This window comes from Lepus europaeus, chromosome 18 (genome assembly GCF_033115175.1).
Source record: "Lepus europaeus isolate LE1 chromosome 18, mLepTim1.pri, whole genome shotgun sequence".
Taxonomy (NCBI): Eukaryota; Metazoa; Chordata; class Mammalia; order Lagomorpha; family Leporidae; genus Lepus; species Lepus europaeus.
In genome coordinates, this window is record NC_084844.1 from 1,441,083 (window position 1) to 1,462,308 (window position 21,226).

Sequence of the window (21,226 nt, forward strand, 5' to 3'; positions counted from 1 at the left end):
GGCAGGAACCCGGGAGGGGGAGGGGACAGACACGCACAGGTGTCGCCGGGATGAGCCAGGGGCAGAGGTCAGGCACTGGAGGTGACCCCGCGCGTCGGCTCTCACTCTGGAGTTCCAGGCTGCTGGGGCTTCAAACGCAGCCCACACGTGGCAACGTTGCCTCCTCCCGGGAAAAGGCAGCGGCCGGCGCGGCCGGGTGCCAGTCAACAGGGCGGTCATCACACACACTCCAACACACGCCTGTACACACGCAGCAATCACACACCGTCACATGTAGTCACACACATGCAGTCATCACACACACGCCTACACACTCACATGACACAACACACACAAAACCACAAGTCATCCCTACGCACATGCCCATACACAAAACATGCACTCAGAACACACAACGTGCAAAATCACATGCACTCACAAACACGCAGTCATCACACACATGACACACAACACACGACAGTCATCGCACACAGCATGCACTCACAACATGCACAGTCGCCACGCACAGAAAACGTGCTCACAACACAGCATGCCCACACACACAACACGTACATATAACACAGTCCTCACACCCACGAGCACGGACATGGCAGGCACGTGCCTGCACACTCAGCTTGCACACGGGTAAGCACACGCACACGCATGCACACACAGGCTGCACTTCCTGCCCACAGGACAGGCGGCGTGGCCTACAGTGATGTGGGAAGCATTTGGCCAACACAGGCCAGCCACGCCTCGTGTGCTGACCACAGAGGGGCCCGCCCACCCCCGCTGCCCAGACTGGCCGTCACCTGGGGGCCCAGAGCCCTGCATGTGCTTCCGTGCTGCCGATAACAAAGCGGCCACCTCAGGGCCTGGGCTGGCCCCTGCCCCAGCAACGAAACGCGGTGCCAGGGCTCTGTGGGGCAGCGCAGGGGGTGTCGCCCAGGCCCCCCTGTGGCCCCGGCTGGCGCCTGTCACCTGTGGTGCAGGCTGGAACCACGGCACCGGGACACAAACCCCAAGGGCTCCCAGCACGGCATCAGCTGTCTGCAGAGTGCCTGTCCTGCACCTAGGCCGCCCACCAGGCCACACTGCCAGCAGCGCGGGGATCCCAGACAGCACCCACGTGGCCTGCGGTCCCTGCCTCTCCTGGGCGGGCACCGCCCAGCCTCGGGGCACGCGGGAGGCCCACGCTCTCCTCCCCGCAGCTGGCCTGTGGTTCCCGAGCTGCAGTGGCGTCACACTCGGGTCTTCAGAGTGCCGTTCAGTGGCACTGGATGCGTTCAGTGTTAAGCGGCCATCAGCCCGCCCTCCTCGTTCTCACTTCCTCTCGTCGGGAGCCCTCCTCGTTCTCACTTCCTCTCGTCGGGAGCCTTCCCATCGTCAACAGAAGCAGCTGTCCTTTGAGCGGCCACTTCCCCTTCCACCCGGGACTCCCCGGCTCCCAGCTGGGCTCGTGGACCTGCCTGTTCCCAATGTCACAGACACGAAAGCATGTGGCCTGCTGGGCCGAGCTGTCCCTGGGCCGAGCATCCTGGAGGCCCACCCAGCAGAATCCCCTCCCTGGCCGGGGTGGCGCCCTCCACTGTCACAGCCACCTACCCAGAGACACTAGGCGGGGCCCACTGGGCCTGGGGGCCGGCTCTTGGGAAGAGCTGCTTGTCTGAGCGCTGTGGCTCAGGTTAAACCACCTCCTGCGACGTCAGACCCTGGATCAGAGCGCTGGTCCAGCTCCCTGCTGTGGCCTGGGAAAGCGGGGGAAGATGGCCCAAGTGCTTGAGCCCCTGCACCCACGTGGGGGACCTGGGAGAAGCTCCTGACTTTAGCCTGGTCCAGCCCTGACCGCTGCGGCCATTTGAGGAGCAAACCAGCAGAGGGAAGTTCACTCTAACTCTGCCTTCCAAATAAAACAAGAGTTTTACTCGCATCCGTGAGCTCTGCCCATCACGGATCGGCCCTCCTGATCTCGCTCGCAGCCCCCACACCCACTCAGAGGCCAGAGGGCACCGTGAGGTGTGGCCCCCAAAGTGGCCGGCTGGGGAGGTCAGAGCTGCAGGATCTCGAGGTCCCTCTAGAACGCAGAGGGAGCCCCTCCCGGCAGTGGCCGCGGTCTGCCCAGGAGAACCCCGCTCCTCTCCCTGCCCCGGGCTGGCCCCGACGCAAGAATGTGATGACTCGGGCGGACGTGCTCACGGGGCCGCGCCGCCCGCAGGCCTGGTGACTCAGCGCGGCCCGAGCCCTGCACAGCCCAGGAGCCGCGGCGGCTTCTGCAGGCCTCGGGCGGGGGCGACTTCCGTCCTCATGGTTTCGAGATTTATTTGGAAGGCAGACAACAGAGAGAGAAATAGAGAAGCCCTCCATCCGCTGGTTCACTTCCCACACCACCGCAACGGCCAGCGCTGGCCCGGGCAAAGCCAGGAGCCAGAAGCTCCAGCCCAGAGCCCCCACGAGGGCAGCAGGGGCCAGGCACTGGGTCGTCCTCGGCTCATCTCGCAGTGCCACTCCTTACACGTCCTGTGTCACTGCCGCAGGCAAAGAAGCCCCGACAGACCCTCAGAAGCAGGCACAGCCCCAGCAGGAGGCTGCGTCCCTCGGTGCCCGGCCAGAGGCGGACAGAGCCACCGGACAGGGAAGGAGGACAGCCCACGGCCCCGACACGGCCGACGCCACGAGACCCACGGGAGCTGAGGACAAGGACAGAGGCTGGGGTCCCATGTCCAGCGAGGACGGCCAGGCAGGGCGAGCGCTGGACACAGGGCAGGGGCAAGACCGAAGCGCAAAGGGAGAGTCCCTGAGAGGCCGTGCCACGCCAGCCCTCTGTGGGCAGGGGGCAGCGGCTCATCCCCGGCTGCCCCCAGGCCTCCTAGGAGGACAGATTCGCCGGCACAGCTCCTGATGGCCGTGCACAAGTTCAGGGGCCCAGCCGTGGGGTCAGAGATGACCGAGAGGGCCAGTGAGCCAGAAGCAGCGGTGTCACAGTGGAGGTGGGGCCCGGGCACCAGGGGTCTGTGCGACACAGCGACTGCAGGGCACAGGAGACAGACCCTCAGGGAGCCGGTCCCTGTCCCTCTCGGGCCCCGCCTTCTCCTGGACCCAGCGAGCACCAGGAAGTGTCCGGTATCCAGGGAAGGAAGACTGGCAGGGCGGGGACCTGCCACTACTGGGGACGCTCGCTGGCAGGGAGGGGACCTGCCACGGCATGCCTGGGGACGGCTCTGCAGCCGAGCCCGGCCCGTCGCACAGCCACACCCACGGTTCCCAGGGACAGTGCTGGAAGTGGGGGCACTCAGCTCTCCACGTCCGCTTCTCACTGGACACGCTCCCCGCCCGCCCACGCCCACGCCCACAGGCAGCTCCGCTTCCTCAGGGCCACAGTGGATCCTTCTGACACCACAGGTGCACATGTGCACACAGGCCCTCACGTGCCACACCACATGTATGACGCCACACACACCACACACATGCTGTGCACACACACCACACACCACACACGCTTTTCTGAGCCCCTGAGGTTTTTTTTTTAAGATTTATTTATTTTTTTGAAAGGCAGTGTTACACAGAGAAGGGGAGAGAGAGAGAGAGAGGGGAGAGAGGAGAGAGGTCCTCCATCCACTGGTTCACTCCCCAAATGGCCCCAACAGCCAGAGCTGCACTGATCCGAAGCCAGGAGCCTGGAGCTTCTTCCCGGTTTCCCATGCGGGTGGCAGGGGCCCAAGGACTTGGGCCATCCTCCACTGCTTTCCCAGGCCATAGCAGAGAGCTGGATCAGAAGTGGAGCAGCCGGGACTCGAACCAGCACCCATATGGGATGCCGGCGCTGCAGGTGGTGGCTTTACCCACTGTGCCACAGCGCCAGCCCCCAGCCCCTGAGGTTTTGTTGTGGGCACTGAGACACCTGGTGAGCAGGGCCGCCCGGACGCCGGGTGCTGAGGCTCGGGGACGTCCCACGAGGCCGGCGTGGCTCTCCCGGCCAGGCCCTCGGGAGCACGGTCTCGCTGGCCTTTCCCCTCTTCCTCTTTACTAATCATCACTACACACATGGGCGCTGCCTGGTGACCACTGAGGCCAGAGTGGTCACTGGACAGGCCCACGCCGTGTGGTCACTGGACGGGCCCACGCCATGTGGTCAGTGTGGTCACTGGACAGGCCCACGCCGTGTGGTCAGTGTGGTCACTGGACAGGCCCACGCCGTGTGGTCAGTGTGGTCACTGGACGGGCCCACGTCGTGTGGTCACTGGACGGCCTCACGCCGTGTGGTCAGTGTGCACACTGGACGGGCTCACGCCGTGTGGTCACTGGACGGCCTCACGCTGTGTGCACACTGGACGGCCTCACGCTGTGGCCAGTGCCTCTGATCTAGAACATTCCGTCTCATTGTATTTTTCCAAACAGCGACACTGTGCAGAGTCTGGCCTTCTCCCTCTTCATTTTCCCCAGAGATCTAAAGTTCTCACCATCTGTAAGTGACAGGAAGCTGCGAGGGAGTGGGAGTCGGGACGAGCAAGGCAGGGAGGGCGTGGCCAAGGCGCGGGTGGGCCAGGCTCTCCCGGGAGAGATGAGCGCTCACAACCCATGGGGGCTGACGGCGGCACCGCACGGGGCCGGGAGGAAGCCCCCCAGCTGTCAGAGGCAGAGGGGGACGACTCCGGCGCAGCTCAGACCCCGCGGGAGGCTGACCAGCAGCTCCAGGCGCTCGGACTCAACCGCGGACTCCCGGGATGACCCCTCCCCCAGACCAGAGCGTGTCCTGAATGTCCTCCAATGGTGGGGGACACACGCCCGCTCTGCGGGGCCAGGCCAGCAGGGCCCGGCGTGGGGGCGGCGAGGGTCCAATGCCACACACAAGGTGCTCTCCACGCTCCTGGAGCCCCCCGCGCCACAGCAGGGCCAGCCCTCGTCTGCCACCACCGGGAGGGGGACCCGAAGGGGAGGGCCCAGGCCTGGGCCTCCTGACGGACAGCAGAGCCGTAGGAAGATGCCACTCCCTCCCCAGTGAAGAGCAGGCGCCGCGCCTGGACCCGGGACTGTGTCTGAGACCTGGGGGCCTGGGACCAGGGGGACGAGGGGCCTTAGGACATCGGCCTCGGCTGGCCCCAGGTGCAGCTCTGCAGCCACCTGTCAGGGGGTGTGGCTGGAGATGGCCACACCTCCTCCCTCCCTCCCAATGCCTCTTCCTGGCCTGAGTACTTGGGTCTCTGCCCCCTGCACCCCTGTCCCTCCTACTCTGGGAATTAGCCTCGCAAGGATGGGGTGTAAGAGGGCTACAACGGGGCCCCTCCAGACAAGGGCAGGGGGCCCACCCGTGACGGCGTGGAGCCTGTGTGTCTGAGGAAGGGCCTGGCTCCTGGGCTCTGCCTAGCCCTGGGAAGGATCTAGAACTTAAGGTCCAGGCTGTGCGCCCAAGCCAGCAGAAGACAGCCCACTGGCCCTCAGCTCCAGCACAGGGTGGAGGACGTGCGGAAGCAGAGTGTGTGAGGGAGGCCACCCTCGGAGGGCTGCTCCCGCCTGAACCCTGGCTCCTGTGTTCGCTCACTGTGACCTCCGAGAGCCTCCTAAAGCCCTCAATCCAAATCCCCTAGCACACACGCCCTGAGCCGGAGCCCAGCACCCACACACGCCCTGAGCCGGAGCCCAGCACCCACACGCCCTGAGCCGGAGCCCAGCACCCACACACGCCCTGAGCCGGAGCCCAGCACCCACACGCACCCTGAGCCCAGCACCCACACACGCCCTGAGCCGGAGCCCAGCACCCACACGCACCCTGAGCCCAGCACCCACACACGCCCTGAGCCAGAGCCCAGCACCCACACGCCTGAGCCCAGCACCCGCACGCACCAAGTCGGAGCCCAGCACCTGCACGCCTGAGCCCAGCACCCACACACGCCCTGAGCCAGAGCCCAGCACCCACACACACACACCCTGAGCCCAGCACCCACACATACCCTGAGCCCAGCACCCACACGCACCCTGAGCCCAGCGCCCACACGCACCCTGAGCCCAGCGCCCACACACGCCCTGAGCCGGAGCCCAGCACCCACACGCACCCTGAGCCGGAGCCCAGCACCCACACGCACCCTGAGCCCAGCACCCGCACACGCCCTGAGCCGGAGCCCAGCACCCACACGCACCCTGAGCCCAGCACCTGCACGCCTGAGCCCAGCACCCGCACGCACCAAGTCGGAGCCCAGCACCCACACGCACCCTGAGCCCAGCACCCGCACACGCCCTGAGCCGGAGCCCAGCACCCACACGCGCCCTGAGCCCAGCACCCGCACGCACCAAGTCGGAGCCCAGCACCTGCACGCCTGAGCCCAGCACCCACACATACCCTGAGCCCAGCACCCACACACACCCTGAGCCTAGCACCCACACATACCCTGAGCCCAGCACCCACACACACCCTGAGCCCAGCACCTGCATGCCTGAGCCCAGCACCCACACACACCCTGAGCCCAGCACCCACACGCACCCTGAGCCCAGCACCTGCATGCCTGAGCCCAGCACCCACACACACCCTGAGCCCAGCACCCACACGCACCCTGAGCCCAGCACCCACACGCACCCTGAGCCCAGCACCCACACACGCCCTGAGCCCAGCACCCACACGCGCCCTGAGCCCAGCACCCACACACACCCTGAGCCCAGCACCCACACGCACCCTGAGCCCAGCACCCACACGCACCCTGAGCCCAGCACCCACACACGCCCTGAGCCCAGCACCCACACGCACCCTGAGCCCAGCACCCACACGCACCCTGAGCCCAGCGCCCACACACCCTGAGCCCAGCACCCACACGCACCCTGAGCCGGAGCCCAGCACCCACACGCACCCTGAGCCCAGCACCCACACGCACCCTGAGCCCAGCACCCACACGCACCCTGAGCCCAGCACCCACACGCACCCTGAGCCCAGCACCCACACACGCCCTGAGCCCAGCACCCACACGCACCCTGAGCCGGAGCCCAGCACCCATATGCCTGAGCCCAGCAACCACACACCCTGAGCCTAAGCCCAGCACCCACATGCCTGAGCCTAGCACCCATACACCCTGAGCTGGAGCCCAGCACCCACTAACCCAGAGCCCAGCACCCACACACCCTGAGCCAGAACCCAGCACCCACAACAGACCCCAGCACCCACACACTTGAGCCCAGCAACCACACACCCTGAGCCTAAGCCCAGCACCCACATGCCCTGAGCCCGGCACCCACACCCCAGGACACAGCAGCCGCTGCAGGACTCCCCAGCCCAGACAGGCCCCCAGGAGCAGCCGGAACGGTGCACTAAGGAAAGCCCCCAAGCACACGGCCCAGGACGTGTGGCTGAGGCCCAGCCCAGCCCAACGGCTCTTGAGGGAGGGAGCGTGAGTGGTCGGCGGGCAGCCACGCTTCCCCCACGGCGATCCCACGGCACCTGCGTGGTGCCGTCCCAGGAGGCAGAGGGGCTCTGGTCCTGGAGAAGCCCTCGGGTCCCGGGTCTGGCTGGACGAGGCCCTCCCTGGAGGAGACTTGAGCCCCGTGGAAACACTGGGCTGGGCGGGGGAGCGGAGGCCGGCCTGCACGAGCCACAGGTGGGCATCACGCCCTCACATCCTTCAAAGCCTGAGGCCACAAGGCTCAACCAGGGCACGCTGGGAGAACCCCTGGCACTGACTTGTGATGGGCCGGGCCTCGCTGCACCTCACTGTGGGACCCAAAGGAGCCTGGGGCAAGGACGGAGGAGGGGCCTGCTGGCTGGAGCGACCCAGCTGCCCCTGCTGAGGCCCTGGGGGCTGTGGGCAGGGAGGTGACCGTGGCAGCCTCGCCTGGGGAACGACTGGCATCCAGGACCCGTGCAGCCAGGCCTCCGACCACGCCTTGCTGGAGCCGAACACCGACCCCAGGAAGAGCTGCGGGTGGCGGGGTGGGTGGGGTGTGCCTGGCACCCCTGAGTACGCGGTGTCCTTTTCGGTCACCAGGACACTGCAGGCACTGAAAACATCATTAACTGGGTTTTTCTGTCATTTCAGGAGACGCTGGAGCGCTGGCCGTCTCTGCTGGTGGCAGAGGGGCTCCGAGCCAAGGGGTCAGCTGCTCAAGCTTGGCTGTGAACACCAGGCTCCGGCGCCGTCTTTGAAGCCAACACCCATCGTGCGCAAGTATTCTGGGGGCTCCCAGAGCAGAGTTGCCTCGGAGAGCTGATAATCAAACGGCTGACCAGAGGGGCCCCCAGTGCCGGCAGAGCTGAGACCCCCTCCCGGGGCCGGCTGACCAGAGGGGGCCCCAGCGCCGGCAGAGCTGAGACCCCCTCCCGGGCCCGCCTGCGTCTGCTGCCCAGACGGCTCTTCTTCACCCTCTGACACAAGGGCCCACGTGGGACGCGGCCGGTGAGGAACCAACAGAGAAATCAATGGCCACGTTGCCATGGCAACGGCGGCAGCCTGCGATGCTCACGGATGTGTTGTTCAGAAACAAAACAGCCCCAAAGAGCCGCCTGGCGTCCATGTTGTGTCAACAACCCGACCTCGGATGCCGGGGCTGCATGGGGCGAGGGGAGCAGGGGCCACGCCGCCTCCTGTGCGGCGGCCACGGCTCCTCAGGCCACCTCCTCCCGGCGCAGCTGGGCCAGACTCTGCCACCTCAAGTCTCCGGGGGCCCAGCCTGCACTTGCTCAGACTTGGCCGGCACAGGCTGCCCCAGAAGCAGGGAACGGGGATCCGTTAACCTGCTCCCTCCGCTCACTGGGCACAGCTCCCGGGCCACAGGATCACAGCTCAGGGAGGGGCACGTGCTGCCCCTCAGCCTCCTGGCTCCTCAGCAGTGACCGGGGTCTCCTGACGCCCAGGCCCAGGACGCCACCTGGACACCCTCAGCACGGGTGGTGCGGCCCCGGCAAAGCTGAGAGTGGAGTCCGCACCTGTCCTGGTGGGCGGATCTGCCCATGACCAGTTCCCGCCCCGGCCACCATCATCGCGTGTCCGGAACTGCCCAGTGCGTCATCCCCCCGAGCCCCAAGCAGGGTTTCCATGTCTCAGGGGACACAGGCAGCACACAGGAGCCTCGCAGGCTGGCAGCTGGGCTCCCGAGAGTGGGCAGCGTCGGAGCGGTCACCCAAAGGGACAAGCAAGCCCGTGGCAGAGGCAGTAGGCACAGGAACTTGGATGAGCGTCCCCGGAATCCCTCCCGAGTCCCCGGTCCCCCACCTTCGTGCGCAGAGGCTGGAGGAGAGGCAGGCGGTGCAGATGGCCGCCGCACAGAGAGCCCCCGTGCCAACCCTGCGCCGCTTCCCACACGCGTGCAGACCACACAGGGAAACGTGGCTGGGGGGAGGGGACAGAGGCTGGAATGGCCAGAACTCGGCGGCCGTCTGGGATGACGGTCACTCACGGCCCTGCCCAGGGTCACCCAGCCATGAGGGGCCTGGGCCCTGACCTGACAAGGACCCCTCCCCAGAATCACAGTGCCCCACCCCAGGAGGACTCGGTGCCCCAGCCAAGCAGGACTGCCTGGTGGACGTGCTCCTGGGGACAGAGGCAGTGGCCGAGAGCTGACCGCTGAGTCGGGGCCCTGGCCTGGCTCTTAGTGGCACTGACCGCCCGAACGGCGCCTCCACTGCGGGCAGAGCTGCCGCCTCATGTCCCCTGACCCACGGCCAGCTGCGGGAGACCCCTGCCCGGCAACTCTGCAGGTACAGAGTCCACACAGAGCCGCTGACCCAGCCTGGACTCTCACACGTGCCACCGAGGACCAGGCAGGCAGCTCGGCCAAGCCTCGGCTCCCAGCCCACCTGCGGCGGCCACAGCCCTCCCCCGGCACCACCTCAGGCACCAGCCTGCTCCAACCTCGAGAGACACGAATGAGAACAGAGCCCCCGACCGCGGGTCCGCCAGGCTGCCGGGGCCTGTGCGCTCGGTGCCTCTGATGGGCCCAGCTCCCACCAGCCAATGCCCCTGAGTGCTCAGGGCCAGCACTTCCTGGGGCACCGGCCAGAGCCTCCTGCCTTTCACCCCACGGCCGCCGTGTGGGAGCCACACCTGGGTGTGGCCAGCGCCTCTGTCCTTCCTCAGGAGAGCTGTGACAGCACCGAGGAAACATCGGGGCGTCCCCGGTGATTCAGCTGGGCCGCAGGCCCGGGGACTCCTGGGGACCCCAGCACCCTGCAGCGTTCCTGGCATCGCAGGGCTGGGGCTGGCCGTCACCCCGCCAGGGGGCTGAGGCCTCGGGCTCTGGAGGGACTGCTCAGGGCGTCTCCCCAGCCTGGTGCAGGAAGCGGATTAAGTGGTGTCACCGCCCGTCTGTGGCAAGTCAGGGCCTGGCCCAGGCCCCGCTTCTGCTCGGGGCAGGGGCAGAGCTGGAGCAGGCGGCCCTGCCGGGGCCGCGCCGAGCCCCAGCCCCGCCCCACGCCCCTGCAGCACAGCGGCACGCTGCTCCCACGGACCCACAGGAAAGAGGCCGGCACAGGCACGGGCAGAAGGTTCCTCCCTTCCTGCAAACAGAAAGCAGCAGGACCAGCCGAGGCGGGCCCGCCTGGCCCGGCTGTCCTCACTGACACCCTGCAGCACGGGGACAGGAAGCTGAGCCGCTCCCGCTACCTCAGAGCCGCTGCCCAGAACACAGCAAATCCAATTAGGACGCTTATTAATCTCTCCCGACAGAGGCTGAGGCTGGCCCCGGGCGTGCGGCAGGGCGGGTGCATGGAGGCCCCTGGGCCCCCCCCCCCCCCAGGAGAGCTGTCACCTGAGCCTAGGAGACCTGCAGGGACCCACGGCCTCCCGGCTTCCAGCCCCACCCTGCTGTCGGCCCCAAAGGCCACGCAGACGTAAACACAGGCTCAGAAAAGCCGCCGTGCAGGAGCCCCGCTGGGGCCGCACAGGGCGAGCGGGGTCCCGGGCCAGCGCCTCTGTCCCCGGGCACCGGGGGCGGGGCAGCCGTGTGGGTTCTGTCTCAGGAGTACCCCCGCCCTGGGTCCTTCAGCTCCCAAAAGGGGAGCCCTCAGCCCAGGGCAGGCCAGGGGAGGCCGCCTGCTCCCGTCCACCGGCAGCGGACACGGGGGAGGCCGGGACAGCCGGGGTGTGCAGCGTCAGGCCCCTGGGCGGCGGGAAACCAGCACAGCTCCCACTGTGTGGCTCTAATTAGGGCCTTGGATTGCCATCTGCAGAGGGGCTGTCACCTGCCCAGGAGGGAGGCCACGGCCACTGCCCGCGCCGAGCCTGAGCCTGGACGCAAGCCTCGGCCGGGGTGGCGGGCTCTGCCCAGCCCAGGAGGGGCTTGGACACAGCCCGATCACCTGCCTAGCCTCACCCGGAGCACAAGAGCTAGGCCTCCAAACTGTCTCAGCCAACGGGAGCCACAGGGGACGGGACAGGGCCACCCTGGGCCTCCAAGGTGGGCAGGCAGCCACCACTGCCGGAACCGGGGGTCACCTGGACCCCCCGCACCCCTCAAGGTGAGCACCTGGAATGCTCTCCTGTTCCTCATTCCAGCTAGCGAGGTGTGGACGCAGCCAAGGGCTACAGAACGTCCAGGCCACGCCTGGACGCAGTGACTCAGGGGCCTGGCCCTCAGCTGTGGGTGGGGACGCTGCCACCTGCGGCGAGCCCAGCTCGGAGCTCTGGGGAATCCAAGCGCCTGGCAAGCGCACACATGCCCGCAGTCACAAACAAGGGCGCCCTGGGCCTGGCAGGTACAAAGCACCTCTTCAAAGGAGCCGAGCTGAACAGAGGCCTCCCGAGGGAGGCGCGGGCCGAGAAACGGCAGAGCTGACCGGGCCCAGGCCCCCGGAGCCACACGGGCTCAACATGCAGCTTGGCCGCACGCAGGACCAGGGTCTCTGGGGGAAGGCGCCCCTCAGTCCGGAGCGGCAGCCATGCCCCACAAGCCCCTCCCTGCTCCCTGCTGGAGCCACCTGCTCAGGTGTGCCCAGGTGCACGCCCCCCACCCCGGGTCAGCTCAGCCCAGCTCTAGAGCCACCTGCTCAGGCGTGCCCAGGTGCACGCCCCCCACCCCGGGTCAGCTCAGCCCAGCTCTAGAGCCACCTGCTCAGGCGTGCCCAGGTGCACGCCCCCCACCCCGGGTCAGCTCAGCCCAGCTCTAGAGCCACCTGCTCAGGTGTGCCCAGGTGCACGTCCCCCCCCCCCCCGGGTCAGCTCAGCCCAGCTCTAGAGCCACCTGCTCAGGCGTGCCCAGGTGCACGCCCCCCACCCCGGGTCAGCTCAGCCCAGCTCTAGAGCCACCTGCTCAGGTGTGCCCAGGTGCACGTCCCCCCCCCCCCCCCGGGTCAGCTCAGCCCAGCTCTCTGCTCCCTGTCGCCGTGTGCATGCAGCAGAGCCTCAGGGCCTAGGCTGCAGGTGGGCCGAGCTGCGGTCATCCAGGGGGTCAGCCCGGCTGATCGCGGGCAAGGCACACTGGACAACTGCTGTCCACCTCCGTGAGGACCATGGCTGCGTCCACAGTGGGCACACTGAGGCTGGCCGGCAGAGTGAGCTGCAGAGGGGCCGGACACGGGAGACGGGGCAGGAACTTGGCAAATCCCAGTCCCCGCGTCCACCAGGGCCGGGCCTGAGCCCCTGGGGGTCAGCTCGTCCTCCCTCCCGGTGTCCCGGCACTGCGGCCACAGACGGGGGCCTCTCTGCACAGGCCCAGGGCGCCTGCAGCCTCGAACCCAGCCGCACATGGTCACCAGCCCAGCTGCGTGGGGAGCTGCGGAGTGGCCGCGCGGGGAGCTCGGATCACAGGCGCTGTTACGGCAACGGGACGCACTCTCGTAATTAACACTTGTCCGCGGAGCAGATGGCAGGGACGGCGCGGGCACTGGGAAGGCAGGAAGTGCGGGTGGGGCTGAGGGCACCGAGGGCTCTGGGAAGCCTCCGGAGCGGGAGCCGCCTCCACGCCCGGGCTGGGCGGACACCCGGGGAAAGGCCCCGACACGGACTGCGGGAACGGCGCCCTCCGCCCGCCTCCCCTGCGGGAGCGAGAGAGAGGCCAGCAGGACCAAAGGCAGACCCGGCCCGGCCTCTCCTTACTCCAGCAGAGACAGGGAGAAGAAAGAGGCGGCGCGGCGGCTCCATTAGACCATGAATGGCTCCCCGGGCAGTGGCCGCCACGGGGCTCAGAACGGGGAAGCACACGGCACAGTCAACCCTGTCTCAGCCTCCCGCGGCCGACTGTGTCGGCGCAGTGTGGGGCTGCCGAGACCCCTCGCCCCCGAGTAGAGCAGGAACCACAGCTCGAAGAACCAGAGTGGGGTGGGGGGTGGGGCGGGCAGGAGGAAGGGGAGTGGCCAGGAGCAGCCAGGGGCCGGAAGGCGGCCAGGGAGATGGGTTTGGCCAAGACTGAGTGCCTGGGAACAGTGGAGGGCTGGGTCGAGCGGGTGCATGTGGCCGGACACAGGTCTGGGCAGGACCCTCCTCCTCCCCAGCCTGGCCCGGGCTGCAGGGACACCGGCCGTGCCGCAGGGACTGACCCAGACACGCAAGGCCCCGGCCGTGGACAGGAAGAGGAGGAGCGCACAGGCAACCCCAGGCAGAGCACTTGGGGCCAGACGCGCTCGCCTCACGGCACAAGGCTCGGCCCGCGCCGTGCCCTAGCGGGTGAGGCCGCTGCCTGCGGTTGCTGGCATCCCACCTGGGCGCCGGTTTGAGCCCCGGCTGCTCCTCTTCCAGTTCAGCTCCCTGCTAAGGCCTGGGAAAGCAGCGGACGATGGCCCAAGTCCTTGGGCCCCTGTACCCACGTGGGAGACCCGAGTGAGCTCCTGGCTCCTGGCTCTGGCCTGGCCCAGCCACAACCGTTGCAGCCATTGGAGAGTGAACCAGGGCCAGGGCCAATGGACAACAGACCTGCAGATGCCCACGCGCTCAGCCCAGGGACCGGGGCCGGTGGACGACAGACCCGCAGATGCCCAGGCGCTCAGCCCAGGGACTGGGGCCGGCGGACGACAGACCCGCAGATGCCCACGCGCTCAGCCCAGGGACCGGGGCCGGCGGACGACAGACCCGCAGATGCCCACGCGCTCAGCCCAGGGACCGGGGCCGGCGGACGACAGACCCGCAGATGCCCAGGCGCTCAGCCCAGGGACCGGGGCCGGCGGACGACAGACCTGCAGATGCCCACGCGCTCAGCCCAGGCCGCAGAAGCACAGCCCGGCCACTGGGGCCGAGCAGGGAGACGGGGCCCTGGGTGGGGCCCGAGGGAGAAGACACAAACGGACCGAGACACCGACCCAGCTGGCAGCGGAGGCCGGGCGCCAGCGCAGGACGCGGAACTCAGAGCGGACGCAGCAGGGAGGCAGCCACCGACCCGGAGAACAAAGCCGCCGCCAGACCCCGGCTCGGGTCCTCGGCCCAAAGTCCCAGGAAGCAGCACGAGAAACAGGCAGTCGACGGACTCCGTCAAAATCAGACGTTTGGGACTGGAGCTGTGGCGTGGCGGGTTCAGCTGCCGTGTGTCCACACCCCGTGTGGGCGCCAGGTCCAACCCCGGCTGCTCCACTTCCAGTCCAGCTCCCTGGGAAGACAGTGGAAGACGGCCCAGGTGCTCGCGCCCCTGCACCCACGTGGGAGACCCAGAAGGAGCTCTTGGCTCCTGGCTTCGGTCTGGCCCAGCCTTGGCCACAGCAGACATTTGGGGAGTGAACCAGCAGATCAAAGACCTCTGTCTCTCCCTCTCTCTCTGCAGCTCTGCCTTTCAAATAAATCTTTAAAACAAAACAAACAAAAAACCCAACCATTTTTGTTCTAAAAACACAACACGAAAGGCCACGTAGGTTAGGAGGGAAACCTGGGGGTGCACACTGGCAGAGGACGTGCACCTGCAGCTTGCAGGGGGCCGGCAGCCGGCACGGGCGCGCCAGACGCCAGCCACCTGAACGCTCTGCCACAGGCCACCCAGAGCAACCCTGGCGCCCCCGCCCCGAGGACGCCGCTCGGCTTGAGACCCCGGGCTGCTGCCCCACGCCGGCTACATGGACAATCACACAGACCGACGGCTACGTGGACGACCACACGGACCGATGGCAGCGGGCGGAGAGGGTGGCTACACCGCAGGATCCTGTTCATACAAAGCCGCAGCCAGCACACGCTGAAGGGCGCGGGCAGGGCTGCCTGGGGCCGGGGAGGGGGCCCGGGGCCTCGGACAAGCTCGCGGCCCTGCTGGGGGCAGGGGCTTCCCCTTGCACCCCAACCTACCCCAGCAGAGCTGCAGTCAGCCACCATCACCCACCGTGCGCCTCAGCCGTGAGGACCCGCGGAGCGAACACGAGGCGGATGGTTACGCCCGGCGTGGCAGCCGGAAGTACGAGGCTCAGCCCAGACCTCCCCCGGGAAGACGCATCCAAACGGAAACCCTCAGCGGAAGCAGCGAGGGCGGGCGCTGCCTGTCGAGACGCACGGGGAAGCTGCGTGTCCGAGCCGGGGCGTGGGGCACCCGCTCCAAACGCCAGCTTCCTGCCAATGCCCGCCCCAGGGGCTGCAGGGTCCCGCGCCCGGCCCAGGCCAGCCCCAGCTTTGCAGGCCTTTGCAGGGGGGGACCAGCTGGCGGCAGCTCTGCCTGCCTCGGTTTCCCTTTCTGCCTCTCAAACAACACACAATCTGCACATTAAAAAGACTCACCTGACCTCTCCACCCAGCCGGTCCACTTCCAGGAGTACGCACGCCTTCAACATGTACGCAAACACGCTTGTACACGCGTGTGAGCTGACAGGGATGAACGTGGTCCCGACGGCACGAGCCCGTCAGCCACGAGGGGAGCGGAGCCCCGACATGTGCCATGGCAGGACGCACCCCGGCCGCTGGGCAAGAGCAGCCGTCCCCCCATTCCCGAAGGCCACACCGCCACGGTGGGATGCACGGCCGGAGAGCAGACGCCGGGGCTGCCAGGGCCGGCGCGGGTGCAGGGTTCACGGCTGCACACGTGTGAAGACTGTGGAATCGTGGCGCCCTGCCCTCTCAGGGTGACCTGTGTGGCCTGCCACCAAGTCACCCCCCACCGGCACCTGGCTGCCCTCTGTGGGACCACTCCCCGACCCCTCCCATACCCCCAGGACTCCCCCCGCACTGCGGGTCCCCGAGGCCTGCATTTCCTGGTTCCACAGGGAAGAAAATGCCCCCTCGGGGCCGGCGCTGTGGCGCAGTGGGTTAACGCCCTGGCCTGCAGTGCCGGCATCCCATATGAGCACCAGTTCGAGTCCCGGCTGCTCCTCTTCCAATCCAACTCTCTGCTGTGGCCTGGGAAAGTAGTGGAGGATGGCCCAAGTGCTTGGGCCCCTGTACCCACGTGAGAGACCTGGAGGAAGCTCCTCGCTCCTGGCTTCGGATTGGCGCAGCTCTGGCCGTTGCGGCCAATTGGGGAGTGAACCAGCAGATGGAAGATTCTCTCTCTCTCTCTCTCTGCCTCTCCTCACTCTGTGTAACTCTGATTTTCAAATAAATAAGTAAATCTTTAAAAAAAAAAGAAAAAAAAATGCTCTCTCCTCTCTCTCTCATGCTCACACACACACGCACACACACGCACACACAGAGCACCCAGTGACACCGCGATGGGGTCGGGAAGCTGGCCCTTCTCCAAACTCTGCAGCTCCCAGGGAGGCCCAGTGTGGCGCCGAGCCATCCGCAGCCACTGTCACCGGAGTCACAGCCCTCGCCGTCCACCACGTCCCGTCCCGCTCACCACCCAGGCTGAGCCAGGGGGCTCTGCTCAGCCCCCCACCACGTCCCGTCCCGCTCACCACCCAGGCTGAGCCGGGGGGCTCCTGCAAGCCCCCACCACGTCCCGTCCTGCTCACCACCCAGGCTGAGCCGGGGGGCTCCTGCAAGCCCCCCACCACGTCCCGTCCCGCTCACCACCCAGGCTGAGCCGGGGAGCTCTGCTCAGCCCCCACCACGTCCCGTCCCGCTCACCACCCAGGCTGAGCCGGGGGGCTCTGCTCAGCCCCCACCACGTCCCGTCCCGCTCACCACCCAGGCTGAGCCGGGGGGCTCTGCTCAGCCCCCCACCACGTCCCGTCCCGCTCACCATCCAGGCTGAGCCGGGGGGCTCTGCTCAGCCCCCCACCACGTCCCGTCCCGCTCACCACCCAGGCTGAGCCGGGGGGGCTCTGCTCAGCCCCCCACCACGTCCCATCCCGCTCACCACCCAGGCTGAGCCGGGGGGCTCTGCTCAGCACCCCCCCCACGTCCCGTCCCGCTCACCACCCAGGCTGAGCGGGGGGGCTCTGCTCAGCCCCCCACCACGTCCCGTCCCGCTCACCACCCAGGCTGAGCGGGGGGGGCTCCTGCAAGCCCCCCACCACGTCCCGTCCCGCTCACCACCCAGGCTGAGCCGGGGGGCTCCTGCAAGCCCCCCACCACGTCCCATCCCGCTCACCACCCAGGCTGAGCCGGGGGCCTCTGTTCTCAGGGGCTGCCCGGGGCTCCTGCTCAGTTCTTGCCGAACCAGGGGGTGGCCCCCGGGAGCCAGCAGGGCTGCCGAGAACGGGCCTCCTTCCAGACACCCAGAAGTCAGCAGCCCAGGGCCGCAGGAGGTCCGGCCCACCAAGGTGACCGCGGGCGGGACCCGGAGCTCTGCAGCCTCGATTCCGGGCTGCCGAGCGACGGCGTCGACGCGCAGAGCGCCCCTCCCCTCCTCCCTGGTCAGGGGCCTGGCCGCTCGGACACACGGGAATCCTGACACTGCGGCCACGGCCCCCAGCGTCCTCAGAGGGAGAGGCGGAGGTGACCACAGAGCCCCAGAACCACCGGGCCTGACCTCTGCCCTCTCCCACCACAAGCCAGTGTGTGTTACACACGGGACGCCGCGGCTGCTCCTGGGAGCCGGCGCTCAGAGACTCTGGCCCCAAGCGGACAGCACAAGGGGAGAACCCCAGCCCCTGGGGAGAACCCGAGCAGGAGAGGCGGGGCGCGGCCGCGGGACTTACCCCTTCTCCGTCAGGCGTCCTGGGCCTGACACACAGGCCCCCCACCGCCCCATCCCCGGCAACGCCTGCCGCACTGGGAATCCTGTCCTGCGCGGCCACAGAGCCCCAGGCAGATGGAGCACAGCCCTGTGCACCTCGCCACCCCGGCGCCTCACCAGGAGCGACCCCACGCCACCCCGGCGCCTCACCAGGAGCGACCCCACGCCGCCCCGGCGCCTCACCAGGAGCGACCCCACGCCACCCTGGACTCAGAGCCTGCAGAGGAGTCCTGGTGCCAGCCGCCCACGTCCTGCCCTGGATACCTGGACACCTCCGGGCTCTGCCCACTGCCCGTGTGTGCGCACCAGGGCAGGGTCCTGCGAGCTCCAGCAGCAGCCCAGGCCGTCAGGAGCACCCACAGAAGACTTCGGTCATTTAAATCAACCGTTACCCCCGCCAGAGGACCACACAGGGGACAGACAGCTGCCGGGATGGCACTCTGTGCCGGACCCGGGGTCTTACCGAGTTCCTTGGAGCCCTGGCTCTCGCTGGCCAGCTCCCCCATCTTCACAAGGGCGTCGAAGTAGCCTTTGGCAGCAAACGTCACCCCTGTGAGGGAGAGAAGGGGCGGTCACTTCTGTCACAGGGGCCGAGACCCTCGAAGCTGTCCCAGCCCCGACGGCCGGAAGCGAGGGACCGTGTCTCTGTGTCCTCCCGGGCCCAGGCAGGTCCAGAGGTGCTCAGGCTGCAGCAGCGGGCGGGGAAGCACGGCTGTAAGCGCCCCCCGGGAGACGGGCGGCCGTGGGCAAGAGCACCCCCAGGTGGCGGGAGGAAGCTGCCCCCCGGGGGTCTCCCAGCCAACCCTGAGGGGAGTGCCGCTTCTCAGGGTTCCAGGCCTCGGTGGGGGTTGCTGGAGCTTGGAGGGGGCTGACGGCAGCGGGGCAGAGGCCCCAGCAGGGTGCGGGTGAGACCAGTGCCTGCCGGGACCCCAGAAGGACTCGGGGGCCCCCGCTGCCTCCCCTGGGTGCACTGCAGCCCTCTCAGCTCCTGCCCGGGAAGGAGCCCCGGCCCCCACAGGCCACAGGGCAGGCACCGCCCGTGTGAGAGGACACCTCCCACCTGCTCTCCGCAGGGCCCGCCGGGGCGTCACTGGGGCTTCGGCGTGTTTTAATTCTATGGTTCCGATCACACGTGACTCGCTCTGCGGCACGGGGCCGGGTCCTTGGGGGCCTGATGCGTAGCCGCTGCCGCCTGCAGGGCTCCTGACACCAACTGCAGGACGAGCCCGGGAAACAGGAAGAAGGAGCGAAGGCCCAGCAGCCTCGCCAGGGCTCCCGGGGGAGCCGGTGCCTGGGCATCCAAGAGCCGAGAGCACAAATCCACGAGGAGGGGACCGCGGGCCCAGCACCCAGGGCCCAGGAAGGCAGCGTCATGTCCACTCCCCCGGCTGCAGCGCCGCTGGGCCGGAAGCCGCCCCAGCCGTCAGAAAAAGCCCCAGGCTTCAGGCCACTCAGCACCCCACAGGCAGCGGCTTCCAGAAAAGGAGCCGTCGCCGGTCGGCACCAGCATGCCGGCTCTATGGGTGGAGCCTCTGTGGAACTTTCCATCCCGGCCTCGGGGCTGCCCATGACACCTGCTCCCAACTGGGCAGCGTGATGGCTGCTTGCCCGTCCAGGGCCGTGGCCGGGGGCGCCTGCTCGGGCCCTCCACCCCCACCTGCCCACCTCCAGGCCAGGCCTCGCCTCCCAGCTCCCCTGCAGAAGCCTCCTCCGGTGACCCTCCTCATCAGGCCTCCTCACACACGCACAGGGCACCCAGAGGCCAGGCCCGGCGGGCGCGCTGCCGCTGGCCGGAGGGGCCACTGGCTGGAGGAAGACCCCACAGGCCGATTGGCTGCTCCGCACAACCCCGAGGGGCAGAGCCGTGTCCACAGCAGGTGAGCCTCTGTGTCCCAGGTGCCCCAGGCCCCGGGGCTGCGACTTTGAGAGCCAGCCGCCTGTGGGCAGCCCCAGGGAGCCTGCAGGCGTGAGCAGGAGACGCTTGCCCCCCGGACAGGGCAGACCCACAGTGGCCGCACAATCCCTCCTGCCCAGGCCAGGCCCGCTCTGTCAGCTCCCCGCGTGGCGGAGGATTCACAGGAGCTGAGCGGCCAGGCCCTGGAAGCTGGGGACAAAGCCCGCCCAGTGCGGGGGCCGTGGTCGGGCAGGACGCGGTCGGGGGCCAGGCCCAGCAGCAGGACCCGGCCGGGCAGGAGCCAGTTGGTCCTGTGGCGTGGGAGAGAGCCGGATGCGCCCAGCGGGGGTGGGCCTGGCACTGCCACAGCAGCCGCTTGCACCCTCTGAGAGACCAACTCAGCGCCGCTGCGGCCCCAGGGGCCTCCCGCGAGCGCCAACCCCACAGCCGGCAGGTGACACTGAAGGCCAGGCCCCTGCCCCGGCTGCCGCCAGCGCTGGCCTCACCGCTGCGGCTGGGACAGGACCGGCCTGTGCCAACACCGTGACGGCTCACCGGCACCCACACCAGGTCGGGGCTTATTTCCGGAGCCAAAGGCCTCCTCCTGCTGGAACCCGGCCAGACCGCGTCCACCTGTGGGGCCGGGGACCCTGCTCGGCCCGGGGGCCGCCGTACCTGCCAGGGCTTTCTCGTAGTTCTTCCCCGTGGCGATGAAGTTCCGCAGGTTGGGGTTGAACTGCTCCATGATGGTCTGGAAGGAGAGAGGAGAAAGAAACGCGTTGTGGGGGCCGGCGCCGTGCACAGCGGGTTGAGCCACTGCCCACAGCAGGGCCGGCTGGAGTCCCGGCTGCTCCGCTTCCCGTCCGGCTCCCCGCTAACGCGCCTGGGAAGGCAGCGGATAACGCACCCACAAGGGAGACCCGGATGGAGCTCCAGCTCCTGGCTTCAGCCTCGCCCAGCCCCAGCTGTAGCGGGCATTTGAAGAGTAAATAGATCAGCAGATGTCGGATCTGTCTCTCCCCCTGCTCTGTAACTCTGCCGTTCAGAAAACTAAATACATGACGTCTACGTTTATAATACACACGTAAAAAGGCGTCATGGACACAGGCCTCCCTGGGGCTGTCGGGGGCCACAGGGCAGCAAGTCCAGGATCTCGGGGGACCAGGACCAGGCAGGCTGCCCGTCAAACGCCGCCCCGGGCCTCAGTGTTCATGCCTGCGCTATGGGGATAAGTCAAGCCCAGGGCACAGGGGAGCTGGTGGTGAGGGGCTGGCCGCCCAGCAGGGCCCCGCCGGCCACACACAAACTCTCCCGCAGCACGTCAATCACTCAGTCACCAGCCGTGGGCTCCGGCTGGGGCGCCCCACGGCCCCGTGCTATGAATAATCCCGCAGGCTCCCATCTGTCTGCCCGACGGCCGGCAGG

The 21,226-nt window shown here is 68.1% G+C and overlaps 1 protein-coding gene across 4 annotated transcripts in view; it reads right to left on the reverse strand.

The window, feature by feature from the left end:
• BAIAP2 (BAR/IMD domain containing adaptor protein 2) overlaps positions 1-21,226 on the reverse strand; it is a 58,549-nt gene that overhangs the window by 27,268 nt on the left and 10,055 nt on the right. For all 4 annotated transcript variants that reach the window (XM_062216490.1, XM_062216487.1, XM_062216489.1 and 1 more), the window contains exons 2-3: positions 20,477-20,552; positions 18,371-18,457 (exon numbers count right to left, since the gene is read on the reverse strand). In XM_062216490.1, the coding sequence (XP_062072474.1) occupies positions 18,371-18,457; positions 20,477-20,552 (163 nt within the window). The remainder of the gene's footprint in view (positions 1-18,370; positions 18,458-20,476; positions 20,553-21,226) is intronic.